Below are 19,034 nucleotides of genomic sequence, written 5' to 3'. Positions count from 1 at the left end.
GTTTTCCTCTTTCACCCCACCTCCAATCCCTCCCAACCCCCCCCCCCCCCCCCCGCCCCTTCCTCTCCACCCTTCCTCCCTTAGTCTCTCTAACTTTCTCTTTTTTTGGTTTCTATATATATTGGCATATTTCTGCACTTTCTTAGCGCTCTCACATTTGTTTCCTTCCCTTAATACCATCAATTCCACTCCCAACATTTGAAATTTTGAGGAGCTATTCTCTTGATTTGTACTCTTTTCCACTGTCACTTGCGTGCATCATGTAAATCTGCTAAATTCTTTTTTTTAGTGTCCTTGTTTCTTTGTGCATTGTTTTCTTGTTTAAGTTTCCCAGAAATATTTCGGCTAACTGTGACAAGAAAATGGTTTTTTACTACTAAGATGGCCTTTTCTAGACTTGTTGCCATTCTTGCCACTTCTTTTCCAGGACATAATTCTTATCAAGTTCGTTAACTTATACGACTCCAACAATTTGTGTAAGTTAAGCAGAGATTTGATTTGTAAGTTGTCTTGAGTTGAGGGGATTCTTATACCTGCCCACATGGAAGAGACATTTGTACCTTTTCGTGGAATCAAGAATGATCTCCATGGACGCCTGCTGTGCTACAAGCAAGATTGGACCAGTGGGATCAAGGCTGGGTTCAGGTACCAAATTTTACCATATCTAAAGTAGCCTTACAACATATTAGCTTAAACATGTTAAGTATGACATTTCTATGAGATTATGACTATAATAGAATGCTGTTAAATGAAAAGTTTAAAGTTAAAGAGTTTCTTAATATAGTGAAGTGCAACTCTTTTATTATAACATACTTACTAAAAAAGAAAGCCTGACATGTTGAATAGTATGTCATTGACGGTTAATTGGGAGAAATACTATTGTTAGATTGTTCTTGTATGCCCATGGGGCTAAGCTGAGGTGAATTAATAGAGTTCCTGGTTTTCAGGATCTTGGCACCCACCACATACATATTCTTTGCCTCGGCAATTCCTGTGATTTCATTTGGTGAGCAGCTGGAGAGAAATACTGGTATGTTATCACAGACTATTGCACTTTGTTTAACAAGCTTTTAAGTATTTAGACCTGCAAACTTTATGATTCAATTTTTTTTTTTTTTTTTTTTTTTTTTTTTTTTTGGAAACTAAAACTCAAAGTGAACACTTTTACAGATGGAATTCTAACTGCAGTTCAAACATTAGCATCTACTGCAATATGTGGAATTATACACTCCATCATTGGTGGTCAACCTTTGTTGATCTTAGGAGTTGCAGAACCAACTGTAATAATGTACACATTCATGTTCAACTTTGCTAAACAGAGACCTGATCTTGGTCCTGGTCTCTTTCTTGCTTGGACTGGTTGGTGAGTGCTATTTTTTTGCTTTCCCTTGTACTCTTTCATCTTTTTGTCTAAACTTGAATCACCATTTAGTTTAATTAACAATACAATCGTCACGATTTCTCAGGGTATGCGTCTGGACTGCAGTTTTGCTCTTCTTATTGGCAGTGTTAGGAGCGTGCTCCATCATTAACAGGTTTACCCGTTTGGCTGGAGAACTCTTTGGCATGCTTATTGCCATGCTCTTCATGCAGCAAGCTATCAAAGTAAGTAAACTATTGTACTAATTAATCTATTCCCCTCTTAGTATCCAATCAGGAGGGCATTTGACTAATTAATCAATTAATCCTTTCAGGTTATCACTCCATTGTTTAGTTAAATGTAATCGGAAAAATAATTTTCTGTTCTGTTTCTACCTTTTCACTTTAGGGCCTGGTAGATGAGTTTCGCGTTCCGAAAAGGGACAACCCTCGTTTAACCGAGTTCATGCCTTCGTGGAGATTTGCTAATGGAATGTTCGCACTGGTTCTCTCATTTGGTCTACTGCTAACTGCTTTGAAAAGCAGGAAAGCAAGATCATGGCGATATGGAACAGGTAAGCACAAATAACGTGTTCACATAATGATAACTGTTTATGACCGAGGATTTTTCTGTCATATTTACTAACCTCTGAACTCTATCTTTAATATTGGTTCCAAATTGACAACTTTGGACTTGGATGAGTTAAAATTTTGCTCCTCTTTCGACAGGTTGGCTTCGTAGTCTTATTGCAGACTACGGTGTTCCACTTATGGTTGTAGTGTGGACAGCAGTTTCCTATATACCATCTGAAAGTGTTCCTGAAGGAATTCCAAGGCGCCTCGTCAGCCCAAATCCATGGTCACCTGGTGCTTATGAGAATTGGACTGTTATCAAGGCATATGTTTCTTCCTCACTGATATTAGTTCATCTTTACTTTTCAGATTTATGAACGACTAACTTTGATATTCTGATCATCTGCAGGACATGCTAAATGTACCAGTTCTCTACATACTTGGTGCTTTCATTCCTGCAACTATGATTGCTGTGCTTTACTATTTTGACCACAGTGTTGCCTCCCAATTAGCTCAGCAGAAAGAGTTCAATCTTAGAAAGCCATCCTCTTTCCACTATGACTTGCTTCTTTTGGGGTTCTTGGTAGGCCGAAATTCATTTTGCTACACATAGCTTTGGTTTCCGTATTTTGCTTCTTTTCGTGACATTTTGGTTTGGGATTCCTTCGTTGTAGACACTAATGTGCGGCCTTGTTGGTATCCCTCCATCAAATGGTGTGATCCCACAGTCCCCAATGCATACTAAAAGTCTAGCTACTCTTAAGCACCAGGTAAATTCCAGCTTAGTGAGACTACAATCTGTTCTTCTTTAAATTGTTCCACAAACTAAGATATTCTTTTTGTGCAGCTGCTTCGTAACAGACTAGTTGACACAGCACGCAAAAGTATGCAGAAAAATTCAAGCTTGGGACAACTGTATGGGAATATGCAGGAAGCTTATCAACAGATGCAAACTCCTCTTATCTACCAGGAACCATCATCTAGAGTATGTGACATACCTCTTGACCGATGATGGAGCTTAAAGTTCTGAAACTATGCCAATAACCGTTACTATCTACTAGTACTTGATTTTACCAAGTAGCTCAATTATAGCTTATTCAACAGCTTGATTTCTTTATTTTTGCAGGGTCTGAAGGAGTTAAAAGAATCAACAATTCAGTTAGCTTCAAGCATGGGACACATCGATGCTCCGGTGGATGAAACAATTTTCGACGTTGAGAAGGAAATTGATGATTTATTGCCTGTTGAAGTGAAAGAACAGCGCGTCAGTAACTTGCTTCAAGCCACTATGGTAGGGGGATGTGTTGCTGCCATGCCAGTACTCAGAATGATTCCAACCTCAGTGCTATGGGGCTATTTCGCTTACATGGCCATTGAAAGTCTGCCAGGCAACCAATTTTGGGAGAGAATATTACTCCTATTCACTGCACCAAGCCGAAGATACAAGTAATTAACCCTTTCAAAAAATGCCTTTAAATTTAGGTTTTCAAATTGTTTTTTTTTTATTTTTTATAGGAATTTCCTTAACAAAATGATGAATCTTGCTTGCAGAGTTTTAGAGGACTATCATGCCACTTTTGTAGAGACTGTGCCTTTCAAGAGCATAGTGGCATTCACAATTTTCCAAACACTCTACTTGCTTGCTTGCTTTGGCATTACATGGGTTCCAATCGCGGGGCTCCTTTTCCCTCTGTTGATCATGCTTTTGGTTCCTGTTAGACAATATATATTGCCTAAGTTTTTCAAAGGGGCACATCTTCAAGATTTAGATGCAGCAGATTATGAAGAGTCACCAGCTGTACCATTCAATCTTCCTATGGTAAATCCCCTCTTCAGTAATCTGATATTTAATAGTAGTTTGATTTATTCAAAGACTGGAGGACTAATATTAACACATGCAGGACGGTGAATTTGGTTCAAGACCTTCCTATGCAGAAAGTGGAGAGATTTTTGACGAAATCATTACTAGAAGCAGGGGTGAGGTAAAGCGCGTTAACAGTCCTAAGATCACAAGTTCAACAGCAACTCCAATAAGAGATACCAAGCTCCTTCAAAGTCCCCGCATACCAGAAAAGGCATACAGTCCACAAATTAGCAAACTGAGAGGCCAACAAAGTCCACTTTCAGGTGGAAGGGGGCCGTTCAGTCCAAGGAACGGAGAACCTAAGCCATCCAATTTGGGCACAAGTCCTCGAACATTAAATTCTAATGACTAAGACGATTGACTTCTTAAGACTAAGCTAGTTTAATATGCCTTAAGCTTTGTATTTTCATTTGATTGCCTCCTTTTTCCTGCATTTTTAAGCGGTGCATTAATTGGGAGTGTACTTGTAATATTAGCCGTGTATTTGTCTTAGAGTGATAATAGTTGATAAGTATTTTGTTCATATTTTCTTGTACTGCAAAGACGATATTAATAATATCAGCTGAAATGTATTTATCCATATTTTCTTGTACAACATTGCACAAATCTATTTTTAACTCATATCTGGAAAACTTATCTTAAAGTAAAGGCAACATTACATCCTATGTAGTAAAAATTGGTGTTAGAATAACAACAATCTCTGTAATTTTAAGCTGGGATTAACTGCACATAACTTATTGATCAACTGCATCTACATCCAGATTAAATGGGATAAAAAGAGAATTTATTGAGGCAGGTGACGCACTTCCACTGTATTCTTAAGGGCATATTGTGACTTGTGAGCAGTCATTGTTCATGAAGGTCTGAGCAAGGAACGTAAATAAAAACAAGTTGCATACCTGTTTCCAGTGGCGGAGCCATCTTTGTCTAAGGGATGTCAATTGACAAACACCATGTAAATAGGTAAAGAAAATTTTATATATATGGGTTTGCTATGACTTTTAACCATCATCCGACCGTTATTGAGGCTTTCGCTTCTGTTTAATGGAGTACATAATGACTCAACTTTGGTTGGTTATCCGATCAGTTCAGGGATGGTCAGCAAGTATGATGGTCCTAATGATGATCCTGCATGTATTTCATGTGCCTTTTACTTCTCGTACTTCTTTATATTTTGATTTCCCTATTTGAAAATCCGGACTCCGCCATTACTTGCTCCTGATCATCAATGAGCTTAGAAACCTGATTTGAACATGTGGAATTAATGACAAACATTCTCAAGGATATAGGAGTGGATTAAGTTTTGAGTGGTCACATAAAGGGCTTGTTTCTAAACTGATAAACACCAGGACACTGTTTCATTTTTTATGACAAAAGTCTAACAGTGGAAAGCATGATTTGATAAGAGGGATGAGTTGAATATAGCCCAAGCATATAGAAAAGGAAATAAAGAAGAAAAGGGGTGATATAATCAGATAAGTAGTCATTATGAATGCTGGAGGAAAAGCAGGGGCCAGAATTGAATCTGGGAAAGCATATGGTAGGTGAAGAGACTAGAGAAATGTGAAAGCAAAGGGGAAATTCGTGGTTTTATGGCATTTGACTTTAAGTAAGTGGGGAGCTTCGCAAATCACTATCTAATAATTTCAGGATCTGTTTCTGTTTTTGGCCTATCTGTGGGAATAATATTGAAAATTGAAGATTGAAAAAGACCACTCTGAAAGCACCAAAGAGTCAGGTGACAATTCATTTCACGCATTCCTGGTCGATCATAACCATGAGGCCCATATTGACTACGTAATTTTAGGCCCCTACCTAGCTAGTCTTGTCCTGCAAAATACTATAGAATTGCTAATGGCACCACTGATTTATGGAATCAGTGTTGCCTGTCTAGCTAGTATTTGCATGCAACTGTCGTCGTAGTATTCTAGTATTTGCTTGGTACTAGCTAGTATTTGAACGCAACTGTCGTCGTAGTATTCTAGTATTTGCACGCAACTGTCGTCGTAGTTTTCTAAGAAAAAGTTTAAATCAAATCACTAACAGGAATGAAAACCAATACAGTTAATTACTTATAGCAGATTACTTAGAGTCTATTTGGCTTATCTATTTCTAAGTAACAGATAAGCATTAAGTGTTGAAAAATACTTATAAGTGCATGTTTGGATAGAATTGGAAAAGCATATATTAAGCAGTTGAAGCGTTAGGCAAAAAAAAAACAAAGGTGATGAGAAGTAGTTTAAAATGACTACCAAACCCCTGAAAGTTATTTACAAAAATTGTAAATTAAAAGGAATTTTACAAGAAAAGGAGGAATGATGTATATGAAACGGAGTGGGAGTTAGAGTTTTTATTTAGGAAGGGTATTTTGAGAATTAAAAAAGATGTTAGGGATACAATAGCAAAAACTTGATCAAAGTAAAAGTGTTTATAAGCTAAAAAAACTATGAATATTTGACTTGTAAATACGCCAAAAAGTATTTAGTCAATTTGATAAGGTTGAAGCTTACTCAAACACTCTCGTACTCTAGATAGAACACTACACAACTTAAATGTAAAAAGGAATTAGCTGAATCGAAAATAAACTTCAAAAAGAATCAAATTTAAGAACAAAGATTGAAAAGAAAATGTAAAAACAACGAATAGCTCTCTATTTCCTAATAGATTTGCACTTAATTCTTCAGTGATGAGTATGAAGAACTGAAGTTTCACAAATAATACAGATAGGGAACTTGTACCCCAGAGACAAAATGATACTACTACCACTTTTCTTTAATTTCAATCTCACACTGTTGAAGCTGTGCAACAAACATTGCTTGTCTTGGACCACCTTGTAACAATTTGGCCGTAATCATGACAGAAGCGATCAAACTGGTAAATGTATGGACTTTGGTTCCATTTGATCCTTTAATGTATAAATATGATAAATATGGGTTTTTATATATTCAAAAAAATGATCAATTTAGTCCCAAAACCATTAAATAAGATAATCACTACTTTCGCTATCAAAATCAACGTAGGCCCTCAGCATATGCAATGTACATGAGCTTCCAAAAAAAAAAAAAAAAATCTTGTATCGTTCAATTCGATTTCAAAACAAGATCAAAATTACTAACCCTAACTTTGAAGAGCCACGGGAAAACTTTCTATGCAGAGGTAGAGCTTGAAGAAAATTGAAATTTTATGGTGAATATATTCAATGGAGTATAGAAGAAAGGCTAGAATGTCCTAGCTCGATTAGGCTTAGTAGGTTATGTATGGAGGAATATGCCCAGGGCCTCAATAATTTCTGCTAATAAAAGTAGCTATTGTCTTTAATGTTAGTAAATGTGTGTTCAAAATTAGTAAACCAAAAACATGATTTAATCTTGAAAAATGTAAAATGCACAAAACTGAAAATATTCGAGTCCACAGAATTCACTGTGTATCCTTAAGGAATTTAATCCCCTCACTGTACCCGAAGTTATGAATTACTTCCTTCTAGGATAAAACAGATATACCTGTTGATAGCGTAGAGGTACCTCAAACCCCACCAACTTCGTCGAACGCAAATTCGGCAACAAATTACACGACCTACTATAATTTTGTTTTGAGAACTAATGCAGAGGACAGTTTCAAAGGAAAAGAATTCAGATTTCTGATTTTTTAAAATATAAGTCTAGGCCTCTGAATTTATAGGTAATGAAAGGGTGCGATAAAGAGGTGCAATCCAAAAATGTGTATTTTGGGTGCACTCCAAAAGGTACCTTTTCTCAATTCTCATTCACACCTTAAAATCCCAACAATCCCCCGTATGAATGGCGAATGGCTCTATGCTTAAAACATGCATAAAAAATTGTGCGACTTGTAAGCAAGAATTAATTGCATCTGGATAAGTAGGTTTCTCTTTGAACTTTTCGTAATGAACATATGTCGGATATACTCAGTCAATCGGTAGATTTAATATCTTTGAACCATCGAGATTTAGTGTATACCTAGACAACCACATGTCACACAATTAACCCTTTAACCATCTTTGGTTCTCTATATTGTGTTTCGTTTAAATAAACATGAACACAATAAGTGGTTTCATGAGCGATTTGGATGGATAAGCGTAGTACGGGCCTTTATCTGACATACTTCTTGAAGCGGCTTACACTTCACACTCATATAGGTGATTCCTAAACGTGTCATCCCGTAGATACACTATTTGGTCATACCAGCCAAACTTAGAAACCATTAAAAAGCTTAAGCTTTATTAAGTCGTTAAAAAGCCTTAATGCTTTATCCTTGTTTCTGAACATTGTCTTCATCATGAGAATAGGTTGAGTTTATTTGACAATGATGAACCGTCAGTCATAACTTTATTTGATCTCTTGGGATCTCCAGTCTACTAGGTAGAGTTACCGCCATGATGACTTGTCCTAGGCCTTAAACCCATTCTCTTTGATGATCTTTCAACTGCCTCTCTAGTTAGGCCTTTTGTAAGTAGATCCGACACGTTATCTCTTGACTTTATACAGTCAATAGTGATAACTCTACTAGAGAGCAGTTGTCTAACGGTATTGTGTCTCCGTCGTGTGTGACGGGATTTTCCGTTATACATAACGCTCCCTGCCCGACCTATTGTCGCTTGGCTATCACAATGTACACATATTGGTGCCAACGGTTAGGGCCAGAATGGAATATATTTTAAGAAATTTCAGAGCCATTGAACGTCTTCACTAATCATGTCTAAAGCTATGAACTTAAACTCTATTGTGGAGCGGGCGATACATGTTTGTTTAGACGATTTTCAAGACACTACTCCACCACCAATTGGAAGAGTGTATCCACTTGTGGATTTAGTTTCAGTTGACCCAATTTGCACCACTATATCCTTTAATAGCTGGAGGATACGTGCTGTAATGCAACGCAAAGTTTTGAGTATGTTTCAAATACCTCAAAACTCGTTTCATTGCCAGCCTATGATTTTGGGCAAAATTACTTGTGTAGCAACTCAGTTTAGTTATAGCACAAGCGATATCTGGTCGTATACAGTTCATGATATACATCACACCTCCCAACACTCTGGAAGAACCCAATTGAGAATGACTTTCACATTTATTCTTAGCAAGACAAGATTCACACCAATTGGTGTCTTTACAATTTTAAAGTCCATATACTTGAACTTTTCAAGTACCTTTTTGTCACACCTCGGAAAATTCTCCGTTGATGCACAGTGAATAGACTAACGGAGGGCACGAAGTATGCGATGTTTCAATAAGTAAGAAATAGCATTTGATGACCCTAATTGAGATTTGCAAAGACATTTGAGGTAAGAGAAGAAAGTTGCCAAGGAAGGCAAGGTATACGTTACGTATCGGAAGAGATTTACGAGTACCGAATTTATGATGAATTAATGATGCTTTGGAGAAGAGTTATAACGTCCCTTAGATTGTTAATGAGGTGTTAAACAAGTGTTAAGAAGGTTCCATAAGGATTGGAGATCAAACGAGTCGACGAGAACGAGTTCGGAAAAGCTGGGCATTATACGACCCATGAAACATCTTCGGCCGTATAAAATATGCGGTCGTATGTTAGGCCGTATATTCAGCCCATTGGTAGCCTTCATCGGACCAAAATTACGGCCAAACATACGGTCAGTATAAATTATACGGACCGTATGTTGGTCCGTGAAATCAAAGCGGGTCAGATTATGAATTATTAATAAGGGGACCAAGTTCATTTCATTTCATTTTCATCTTCACTCCCCTTCTCTCTAGAACTCTCTAGAACATTTCTCCATACCTCTCCAACAAGAATTCAAGAGATATTAATGATCAACTTCATCAAATCAAGAGAATCAAGTGTAAGAAACTCATTAAAGTTCATCCAAAACAAGAAATCCAAGTGGAAGTAGAACTAGGGTTTTGCTCAAGTGAAGTGTTTCACCCAAAGTCCATTCCTACACCATCTAAGGTAAGTTTTATGGTCTTTCCATGTTGTTTAAGGTATTGAGAGGTTGAAAGACTTGGATTGTAGAAGGAGATAGAAAATGGGTCATGAATGTGAGAATAGTGATATTTTTGAGTAGTAGCTTGGATTGAGTCATGATTCTTGATATGTTGTGATTATGATTATGTTATAAATGGCATTAAAAACATGGGATTGACATTGTATATGAGTGAATGTAATAGTGTGTCATGACCATGATTATGGATGATTTGAAGTGGATTGAGAAATATGGATAACGTAGGTGAATGAAGACTATTGTTATGATGTTGTGAATGTTATTATAGATGTTTGGGAGTTGATATATGATATGGGGGAAGTTGTATAAATAAAGGAGATGTCTTTGCCCAATTTTCTCTAGCTTTAGTCAAGTATGCGAAGCTATCGATTTTCTAATGTTAGTATAAGCTCTAATGAAGGTAGAAACGTGAGCATTGAAGGAGAACGTTCAAGCGATAGAATAGTTGAACGAAAAGGTATGTAAGGCTAACCCTTCTTTCAATAAGGCATGGTTCTTTGGCCATATATCTATTCTTTTCACGAGCTCATGATGACCTCCAAATGATTCTATCTTTAAAGCTATCAAAGCTTATGATTCTCGTTATGTTTATGATTCTACTAAATTCCTTATATGATGGGTGATCCTCTAAGGATAGATGTAATAAAACGACGATAGTAATGATGTCAAAGATACTTATGAGCTCTTACGTATATGTGTCTATGTATGACTATTATGTAACACCGAACTTATATGACCGAGTATGATATGTATTGCGCGCACACCACTACAGTTGGGTACAGATCACCCTGAGCCTTAGTAGGGCCAGGTATGTATAATCACCGAGCCTTGCCATGGCCGGGTATGTGAAACACCGATCCCTCATGGTCGGGTATGCTATGAATACGAGTATAATTACGATTATGAATATGAATGTGGATATGAAAATGTAAATAAATACGGATACAAATACGGATACTGATATGGATGTATGTACACAAACACGCATTAGAAATGGAAGGTCCCTATGAAAAGCAAGTAAGTGTTTATGACGATGGTTCTACTACCTCCCACCTTATGCTAATTCTTATGTTGTCTCTTATGCTTCTATAATGATGTTGATTATGCTTTACATACTCAGTACATTTTTCGTACTGACGTCCTTTTGTTTGTGGACGCTGCGTCGTGCCTGCATAGCAGGGAAGACAAAGCTTGATCCATAGCTTTATTACTCGGGGACTACGTAGCGAGCCCATTTCATTCGGAGCTACGTTTTTGGTTTCTATTCTTTTGTGTACATACTTATGGGCATGGCGGGGTCTGTCCCGCCTATATGATATGACATACTCTCCTTAGAGGCTCGTAGACATGTGTATATGGTTAGATGTATTTGGCCTTGTCGGCCCTATATTTTGGATATCATTTTGTTAGCCTCGTCGGCTTATGTACATGGATATGGGCTTAGTTGTTGATGATGATATAGATGTATTGTTGTCCAATGACATTAGTATGAATGATGGCTAGAAAGTATGATCAGCTATGTGGCTCACCTAGATGTAAATGTGAATGTACGATAAGAGGTGCTTGGGTGGGTAAGCACCGGGTACTCGTCATGGCCCTCCGGTTGGGTCGTGACACTTTTAGATATAATGGATCAAGACAATGCTAGACCTTGATAATTCTTATGGATCTTAATTCCCAAAATTAAAGCGGCCACTCCTAAGTCTCTCATATCAAACTTACTAGCAAGTACGCGCTTAGTAGCATTTATGTTAACCATTTTTAACGACCCGTTTCGTCGTTAATGTGACTTCTGGGAAATTCGCAACCTTGACCTCTTAAAAAAAACACCTTCAGATCCTTACACTCTTAAAATCACTAACTTGATCGGACCAGTCATGTGAGTCACGTGCAAAATATTGAATTTGGGCCCTTTGGGCCCAGTTATGTCGCTATAGCGATAGACCTGCACTCCAGTGTTGGCGCCACAGCTGCATGAAGCGGAGTGGAGGAATATTAATATACCGTCCCAGTGGTGGGTCATCGCTGAAGCGATGCCGCCACAGCGGTCATCGGGCAGTTAATTCACTATTTAAAACCCATTTGTTGACTTGACCTAATATTCATTTACTCGAGTTGCAGCCGCCATCTGGAGATATTTTTTAGCTTCTTGAGACCAAAATTTTGGGAAGGTAATCCCCTTGAATCCCTCATCTCTTCTCCTTTAATTTTCTTTTACTTCTTACACCAATTGTGATTATGGTAGGATACTAAATGAGAGTTCTTTCCCCTAATCTTGCAAGACCCCTTTGTGTGGTAATGATGGACCTAGAATAATTAGTAACCTCAAGATAGTTCTTTATTACAAACTTAGACTGAATAGCTAGTTCTAAAGCCTAAATCTTCTATTTTCCTAAATGGGTTAAATTGTTAAAGGCTAATAATGGCATATGTGTAGTAGTAAGACAAGTTTTTTTTAGTCAAAAACTTGTTCTTCATAAAGGAGGTGTAATAGCATAAGCAATAATCTAGATTGAGTGTGTTAGAAATGACGACTTTACCCCTATAACCTCGGTATTCCTTAATTGTCTCTCACTCGAATGCATTCATCATTCTTAGACCCTCCGGACCTACGAGCTTGATACAAAAAAGGAAAATGGAATCCAAGTGGACGTTCGCCACTTTTTCAGCCTTGACGGCTTCCTCTCTTGGTAGACTCCGGTTAGACTTACATAATTAGTGTATTAGATGAAACAGAGAATGCATGTATAGGATTTCGGAGTTTGGGATGGAAATCTTAGGTTGATACTATTATGTGGACTATATGTTTGGGCTTGTGGCTTGTAGACTCCCGAGGTTCGTGTGTTGGTGTTCCTTTGCGTATTGGTAGAGTTTATGTGACTTGGAAGACTAGTTGTTCAGTACTTGCATTGTTATGTTCTATTGATGAGGAATTCCCGTATGATGTACATAATCATATCCTGTGTTAATTAATATTGAATCATAATTTGGTATTGAAATTGATAGACGTGCTAAAAGGACGTGAAATGATTCTAGATTGGATGTTTAGTGGTTGATGTTATAAGTTAGAAAGCATAGTTATCATATATTGATGTCGTTAGAAAGTAAAGGAATGAGGTGATATTGTTATTGTGATTTTGTCTGTGATGGGCATTGGTGACTAGTGTTAATCTCGTCCATGATATTGTAGTATGTTACTTGTTGACATTTGATACGAGGATAGTGTTCTGTTATGCCTTATTGTGTAGCCTTTTTCATGACATTATTGGTGTGCCCATGTGTGGTACTTGTGATATTCATTTGATTATTGACATTGAACTCATTTATTGCAAGCATTCTTATCCTTCATGATATATTGTTGATACATTGATGATTCTTGAGGCAATGCCATTACGAGCTAGGCTCAGTTGGATGAGAGTGACGCGAGGACCGATGTCCGATGTTTATTCGGAATCGAGGTATGAGTGTAGCGATTGCCGAGGTTGATGCTAGAATAGTAAGGTAGCGGTTGCCGAGGTTGTTGCCGGAACCATGAGGTAGATGCACTTCACGGGTCCCCCATGGTTTGTCTTTGCCGATATGCGATGTTCCATCATCAGAGTACATGTGTACGGTGCATATGCATTGCACTCACATTCCAGACATTATTTCATTGCATTGTACTATGGCTTCTATTGTGATATTCTTGTGATGTACTTCTGATATTCGGATTCGGATTGGATGTATTGAGACTTGGCACATTTGGGCTTAGTTACTATAACCATAGGCCATGATCTTGAATTTACTTATGTTTGATACTCGTTGGCTCAGTTGTACATTTTAGCTTCCTAAATGTAGGCGAATAATAAATATCAGAATGACGTGATAACTTCATGTTACTAAGAATGGATAGTGTAATGGTAGTTGACTGGTGATACTTGAACCAATTTGTCTATTGTATGTTATATGAGTTAGAAGGGAGTATAATGTAAGTTAGGTAAAACGGATCTCTAAGGAGGAATTGTTGAGAATAAGAAGCTTTATTTGTTGAAACTAGCGGTAGGTAACATGCACTGTCGACCTAGTTTTACCTACATGCTTATTTGTGAATTCTAATACTGATATGTTCTTCTAATCATTGTCAGCCTATGATGCCTAGCAGTACTAGTGTGGTACTGATACTACTCTTGCTACACCCTTTTTGGGGTGTAGTGTTTTTCAGGTTATGGATTGATTTGAAGTTTTCCGGAAAATGCACAATACCTATCTGGCCTCCATCATTCTCATTTTGAGATGGAGACTGAGCCTTAGAATTATAGTTGTATTCAGTATTCCAATCTTAGCCGCTCTTGTACTAGTCTAGACCAGGTCATGGGAAAAAGAGTCTATGTATTTATTAAGCTGTTGTAATCACTTCTGTTATTTTATTTATATATGTATATTTTTTAACTTCCGCTTATTTATAAAATGACTTGAAAGATTGTGAATTTCGTCCTCTAATTGGTTATGGTTTTGTTCAAGGATTCTCCTATCGAGGTGGGGATGGTAGGTGCCCGTGCGATTCTAAAATGGGTCGCGACACCATTACTCATTATCACAATATCATCCACATACAAACAAACAATGACTATATGATTCGGAGTGTTCTTAATGTAAACACATTTATCACGCTCATTAATCTTGAATCCATTGGCCAACATTGTTTGGTCAAATTTTGCATGCCATTGTTTGGTTGCTTGTTTTAGTTCGTAAAGAGACCTAACAAGTCAACATACTTTCTTTTCTTTCCCAGGAACTTCAAACCCTTCGGGTTGTTCAATCTCCATTCAAGAAAGTTATCTTAACGTTCATTTGATGGATTTCAAGACCATACACAGCGGCTAAAGCTATTAACACCCGAATAGATGATATTTTTGTTACCGGTGCGTATGTGTCAAAATAATCATAACCTTCTCGTTGTCTTAATCCTTTGGCAACAACTCTTTCCTTATATTTGGCAATAGTACCATGATCTTTCATCTTCCTTTTGAATATCCATTTAGAACCTAAAGGTTTATTCCCGGGTGGAAGATCAACAAACTCCCATGTATGGTTGTTTAATATGGATTCAATTTCACTGTTGACTGCCCCTTTCCAATATTGAGCTTCCGAAGAAGTCATAGATTTTTAAAAAATTTGAGGCTCATTTTCTAACAAAAATGTCAGAAAATTTGATCCAAAGGATGTAGACGTCCTTTGACGTTTACTACGCCTTGGGTTTTCATTACTTCATGTATTTTCCTTTGAGAGGCACTCCAAAGCTGTTTATGTGTATACATTTGCACCTATTCATTATTAATTCAAACCTTCCTTTTACCTAGTCTGATCCTCAAAGTTGAGATTCCTTACTATCTGCAATAGACAAAGAATTCAGTTATAGATAAATTATCCACAGGGTATTCAAGATCTTCCATTAGTTTACTTCTTTTATCATTAGCAGTTGTTGATTATAGAATCAATTATTACCTGATCTAAAATCATGTCAATAGAGTAGTCTTGAGGAACAAATGACTGGTAGTAAATGTAGACAAATATTGCCATCACCATCTGCACATACATAACACAGCCTTACCTTAGACAAAGAAGTTGTATCTTTTGGATAAATTCTCTACCAGTTCATATTTAGTTGGTGTATTACTTTCAGTGAAGTAGTATCTAAATATTTAGTTGGTGTATTACTTTCAGTGAAATGTCTTAAAGAAATGCAAGTACTTTTAGAGACTGAGTTGATTGTACTCCAAAAATCCTTGGTGTGTGTTTTTAAAAGTAAGAAACATTCTCTTTTCTATTATTGTTCATTGTTCAGTGTTGTTAAAGGTTGTGCAGTGGCAGTTGGCTGCTCGCCGTTGCTTAGGGAGCAGCTATGTAGGCAGCAAGACTAAGGGATCCTCCTTATCGGCAGTCAATGAATTTATGTTCATATCAAATTACAATTTCTCAAGTTACCTGTTAGGACTAGTGCTTCAAGTTCATACACTGCTACATAAAATCCAGAAGACTGAGCATATTGATCACTGTTACATAAATTCAGAAAACTGAGCATATTGATCACATAAAATAAAGAAGTAAAAAAAATTAACTGATTACTAATGAACTAATTTAATAACTTCACAAACTCGACTAAAACTTAATTTTGACTACGGGTTGGACATTGACGCCTATCATGACCGGTTTGCCTACACAACCCGCATGCTCGCCCATATCTTTGCAAGACCACGATCCATCTCATTAGGAATTCTAGTTGTCCTTGGTTGATTAGGACGACGATAGAGTTCATTACTTGTCATTCTAAAACTTGGAGATGGCCAATACGCCTCGTGCCCAACTGGTGAGAATGACCCAGAATATGTTGTAGCATAACTCTCTATTGTGAAATACTCGCTTACAAAATTTCTAGCTAATCCCCCCATTCTTTCAGTAACCTTCATGACATGTGAACATGGAAAGTGCAAATTAGCCCATTTTCCACAATCACATTTTCTTTCATTAAGTGAAACACGATGAGGATTACCACCAGTACCATCAACCTGCATAGATCTAACCTCGTATACCCTTGTGGGTATATTCCAATCATAAACAAAGTGCCTTTTTGAACTTTCATAGTTCTTTTCCAACTTCATTTTGAACTTTCCTGTCCATAGTTCATTTTTCTCCAGAAGTTGTTGCGCTGTTTGAGACCTACGAGTATACCGTTTAATAGTTTGCCCCAATGACAGTTTAACCATAGCAATGACAGGTAAGCCTCGTGCTTTCTTCAAAACCCCGTTGAACGACTCTGAAAGATTTGTTGTCAACACTCCCCACCTTTTTCCATCATCATGGCTAACTGTCCATTTGTCTAGGGGAAGTTCCGTGAGGTATTGATATGCTTCAATATTTTCTTCCTTAATTTCCCACATCAAGGCTTCGAACTTCCTTATTTGATGGGTTGTAGCAGCCCTCCACATCAATTTACTGAGTCCTTGTTTGGAAATCGAGATTGAAAGTTGCTCTTAACCTTAGGTAAAATCGATGGAAGGACCGAGGCTCCTGATATCGCCACAACTCCGACAAACTAGCCAAAATTCCTTTTGCCCTATCAGAGATCACACATATATCTTCTCTATCCTTTATCACATGTGCGCTCAGATTCCTAAAAAACCATTTCCATGCCTCTTTCGACTCCCTGTCAACAATAGCAAATGCTAGAGGAAGAATGTTATCATTTCCGTCAATTCCAACAGCAATTAATGATTTGATGTCATACTTTCCATACATATGAGTTCCATCTACTGAAATAACCGGGCGACACGTTTGGAATCCATCAATGCACGTCTTGAAAGCCCAAAATACAAACTTGAAAGTTTTTACCTCTAGTGAACTCGTAGACTCTACGTATTTCCATTCCACAGCTATTCCATGATTAAAGTGCTGAAAAGCTGCAAAATATTTAGGAAGCTCACTAAATGATTTTTTAAAGTCACCATACACCAATTCAAATGCGCGTTGACGCCTAAGCCGCGCTTTCTTGTATGTGACTTGATGACCAAATTTCTCGTGAACCTGAGTCCTGACATCTACTACTAACAACTTGGGATTTTCTCGAATTTTGTTTAGAAACAAGGATGCAATCAAATTGGTATCTAGGTTGGCATGACCTGTCATAAGCCCTTCAGTCTCACACCTATGATTATCAACATACTTTCCTATCTTCCAAAGGTTATATCCAACCATTCGGCCTCGAAGAAACCATAGACAACTTAATAAATTATAAAACCTGCATCTCACAACCTATAGATTTTTGTTTGACGTTACCACCTCGAACTCTTTATTTTTGCGCAAACTCCAAATCGTCACGGCCCGTTTCAACTCTGCTTTGCTGCTAAAATACATATTTTTTTTCCAAGTCTTTTTTGGCATCCTCGGACCAAACTGAACAACATCCCATCTCTAATTCTCGTGTAGAGATAAAAATATCTTCCTCGTTCTCCAATGTCGTAAAGTAGGGTATATCATGACATGGAGTTTCGGACACACCATGACCAAATTGATTATGAGGATTTACACCAATATTATTTTGAAGTAAATCCCCAATATCTTCATCAGGTTCACTTTCTATTTCACTCTCTTCATCATCTCCTGAAGGATCGTCATCCTCTGAACTTTCAGAGCTAATGCATTTGCATCATTATACAAATCAATGCTGGCCTCAGCTTCTCTGTGGAGAAAAGGAATGAATCATATTAATAAATTGTAGTAAGATTGTAGGATATATAAGAAAGTTTTTTCTCTTAGCAGAAAATTTATACGAGTACTAACACATTTAAAAGTTAAAAAAATGCAACAATTTTGAGGTTTCTAATAAACTTGTTCTAGCACTAAATAATAGTGCAACAATTAAAAATTTGTAAAGTGCAACAGTTGGTAGTACAAATATCTTCTTGGGAGTACATATAATTTGACTAATTTTTTTGTTGAAGATATATAAACTCAAGCTATCGGAAAAATATAATTTGTTGCTTTACTTGGCCTCATATTCTCTGTGGCTACTACTAATATGTCTTTGACTACTTGAGCCTTCATCAAATGATCGATGACCATGCCTGCTAGGACCTGCACCAAATGATTGACGGAAACCATGTGTTGCACTATATGATGACACATCGGTGTGAGATTGATTATAGAAATTTGGATTGTTGTCCATCAGCAATTCTTTGGAATGATGGTGAATAATCGATTTTGCACTGGCCATAGCAAATCCGTAATTTTGAGCCAACAAATTCATGTGATAACCATGTTGACCACTCATTTGAAATACATTATTTTGATTTGTTGACTTGGTCTTTACATAAATCTCCAAAATATTTATATCGATCTTATCCACAAATTTTTGAGGTATGGCGAAAAATTGTAGCAAGGACTGGTCATTCTCAATTTTAAACTCAGCGAACCTTGTATTGTTACCTTGAAATGAGCAAGGATATTTTCCAGAAATATTGATTTGCATATTTTCACTATCTGTCCCCATTTTCTCATGCAATAGTTCAACCAATTCAGCATAGTTCGTTGAAATAGACATGCTAACAATCATTTTGGCACCTTCAGTATACCTGAATCCATTCATTTCAGTAATTATTTCGCCACCCCAATACAAAGCAACCATCACATTATGTTCAAAATTGGCCATCTTTATCCCTACACACGAAAATAAGACACTTATTATCATTAATATAATAGAAAAATAAATTA

At 37.1% G+C, this 19,034-nt stretch overlaps 2 protein-coding genes across 2 annotated transcripts; one reads left to right on the top strand and one right to left on the bottom strand.

Annotated features, from left to right (window-relative positions):
• Positions 1–136: 136 nt before the first annotated feature.
• LOC132063304 (probable boron transporter 2) lies at positions 137–4,376 on the top strand. The gene is made up of 12 exons (XM_059455785.1): positions 137–645; positions 948–1,030; positions 1,171–1,363; positions 1,467–1,605; positions 1,769–1,934; positions 2,089–2,255; positions 2,342–2,515; positions 2,607–2,702; positions 2,780–2,917; positions 3,059–3,378; positions 3,484–3,751; positions 3,834–4,376. The coding sequence occupies exons 1-12, from the start codon at positions 542–544 to the stop codon at positions 4,146–4,148; spliced, it is 2,163 nt and encodes a 720-aa protein (XP_059311768.1). The 5' UTR covers positions 137–541; the 3' UTR covers positions 4,149–4,376.
• A 12,381-nt stretch (positions 4,377–16,757) lies between these two features.
• LOC132061908 (uncharacterized) lies at positions 16,758–17,519 on the bottom strand. The gene has a single exon (XM_059454584.1). It carries the CDS (start codon positions 17,517–17,519, stop codon positions 16,758–16,760), a length of 762 nt encoding a protein of 253 aa, XP_059310567.1.
• Between the last annotated feature and the right edge of the window lie 1,515 nt (positions 17,520–19,034).

This window comes from Lycium ferocissimum, chromosome 7 (assembly GCF_029784015.1).
Source record: "Lycium ferocissimum isolate CSIRO_LF1 chromosome 7, AGI_CSIRO_Lferr_CH_V1, whole genome shotgun sequence".
NCBI lineage: Eukaryota > Viridiplantae > Streptophyta > Magnoliopsida > Solanales > Solanaceae > Lycium > Lycium ferocissimum.
Note: the sequence above shows the minus strand (reverse complement) of the source record. Positions and strands in the feature narration are given on the sequence as shown.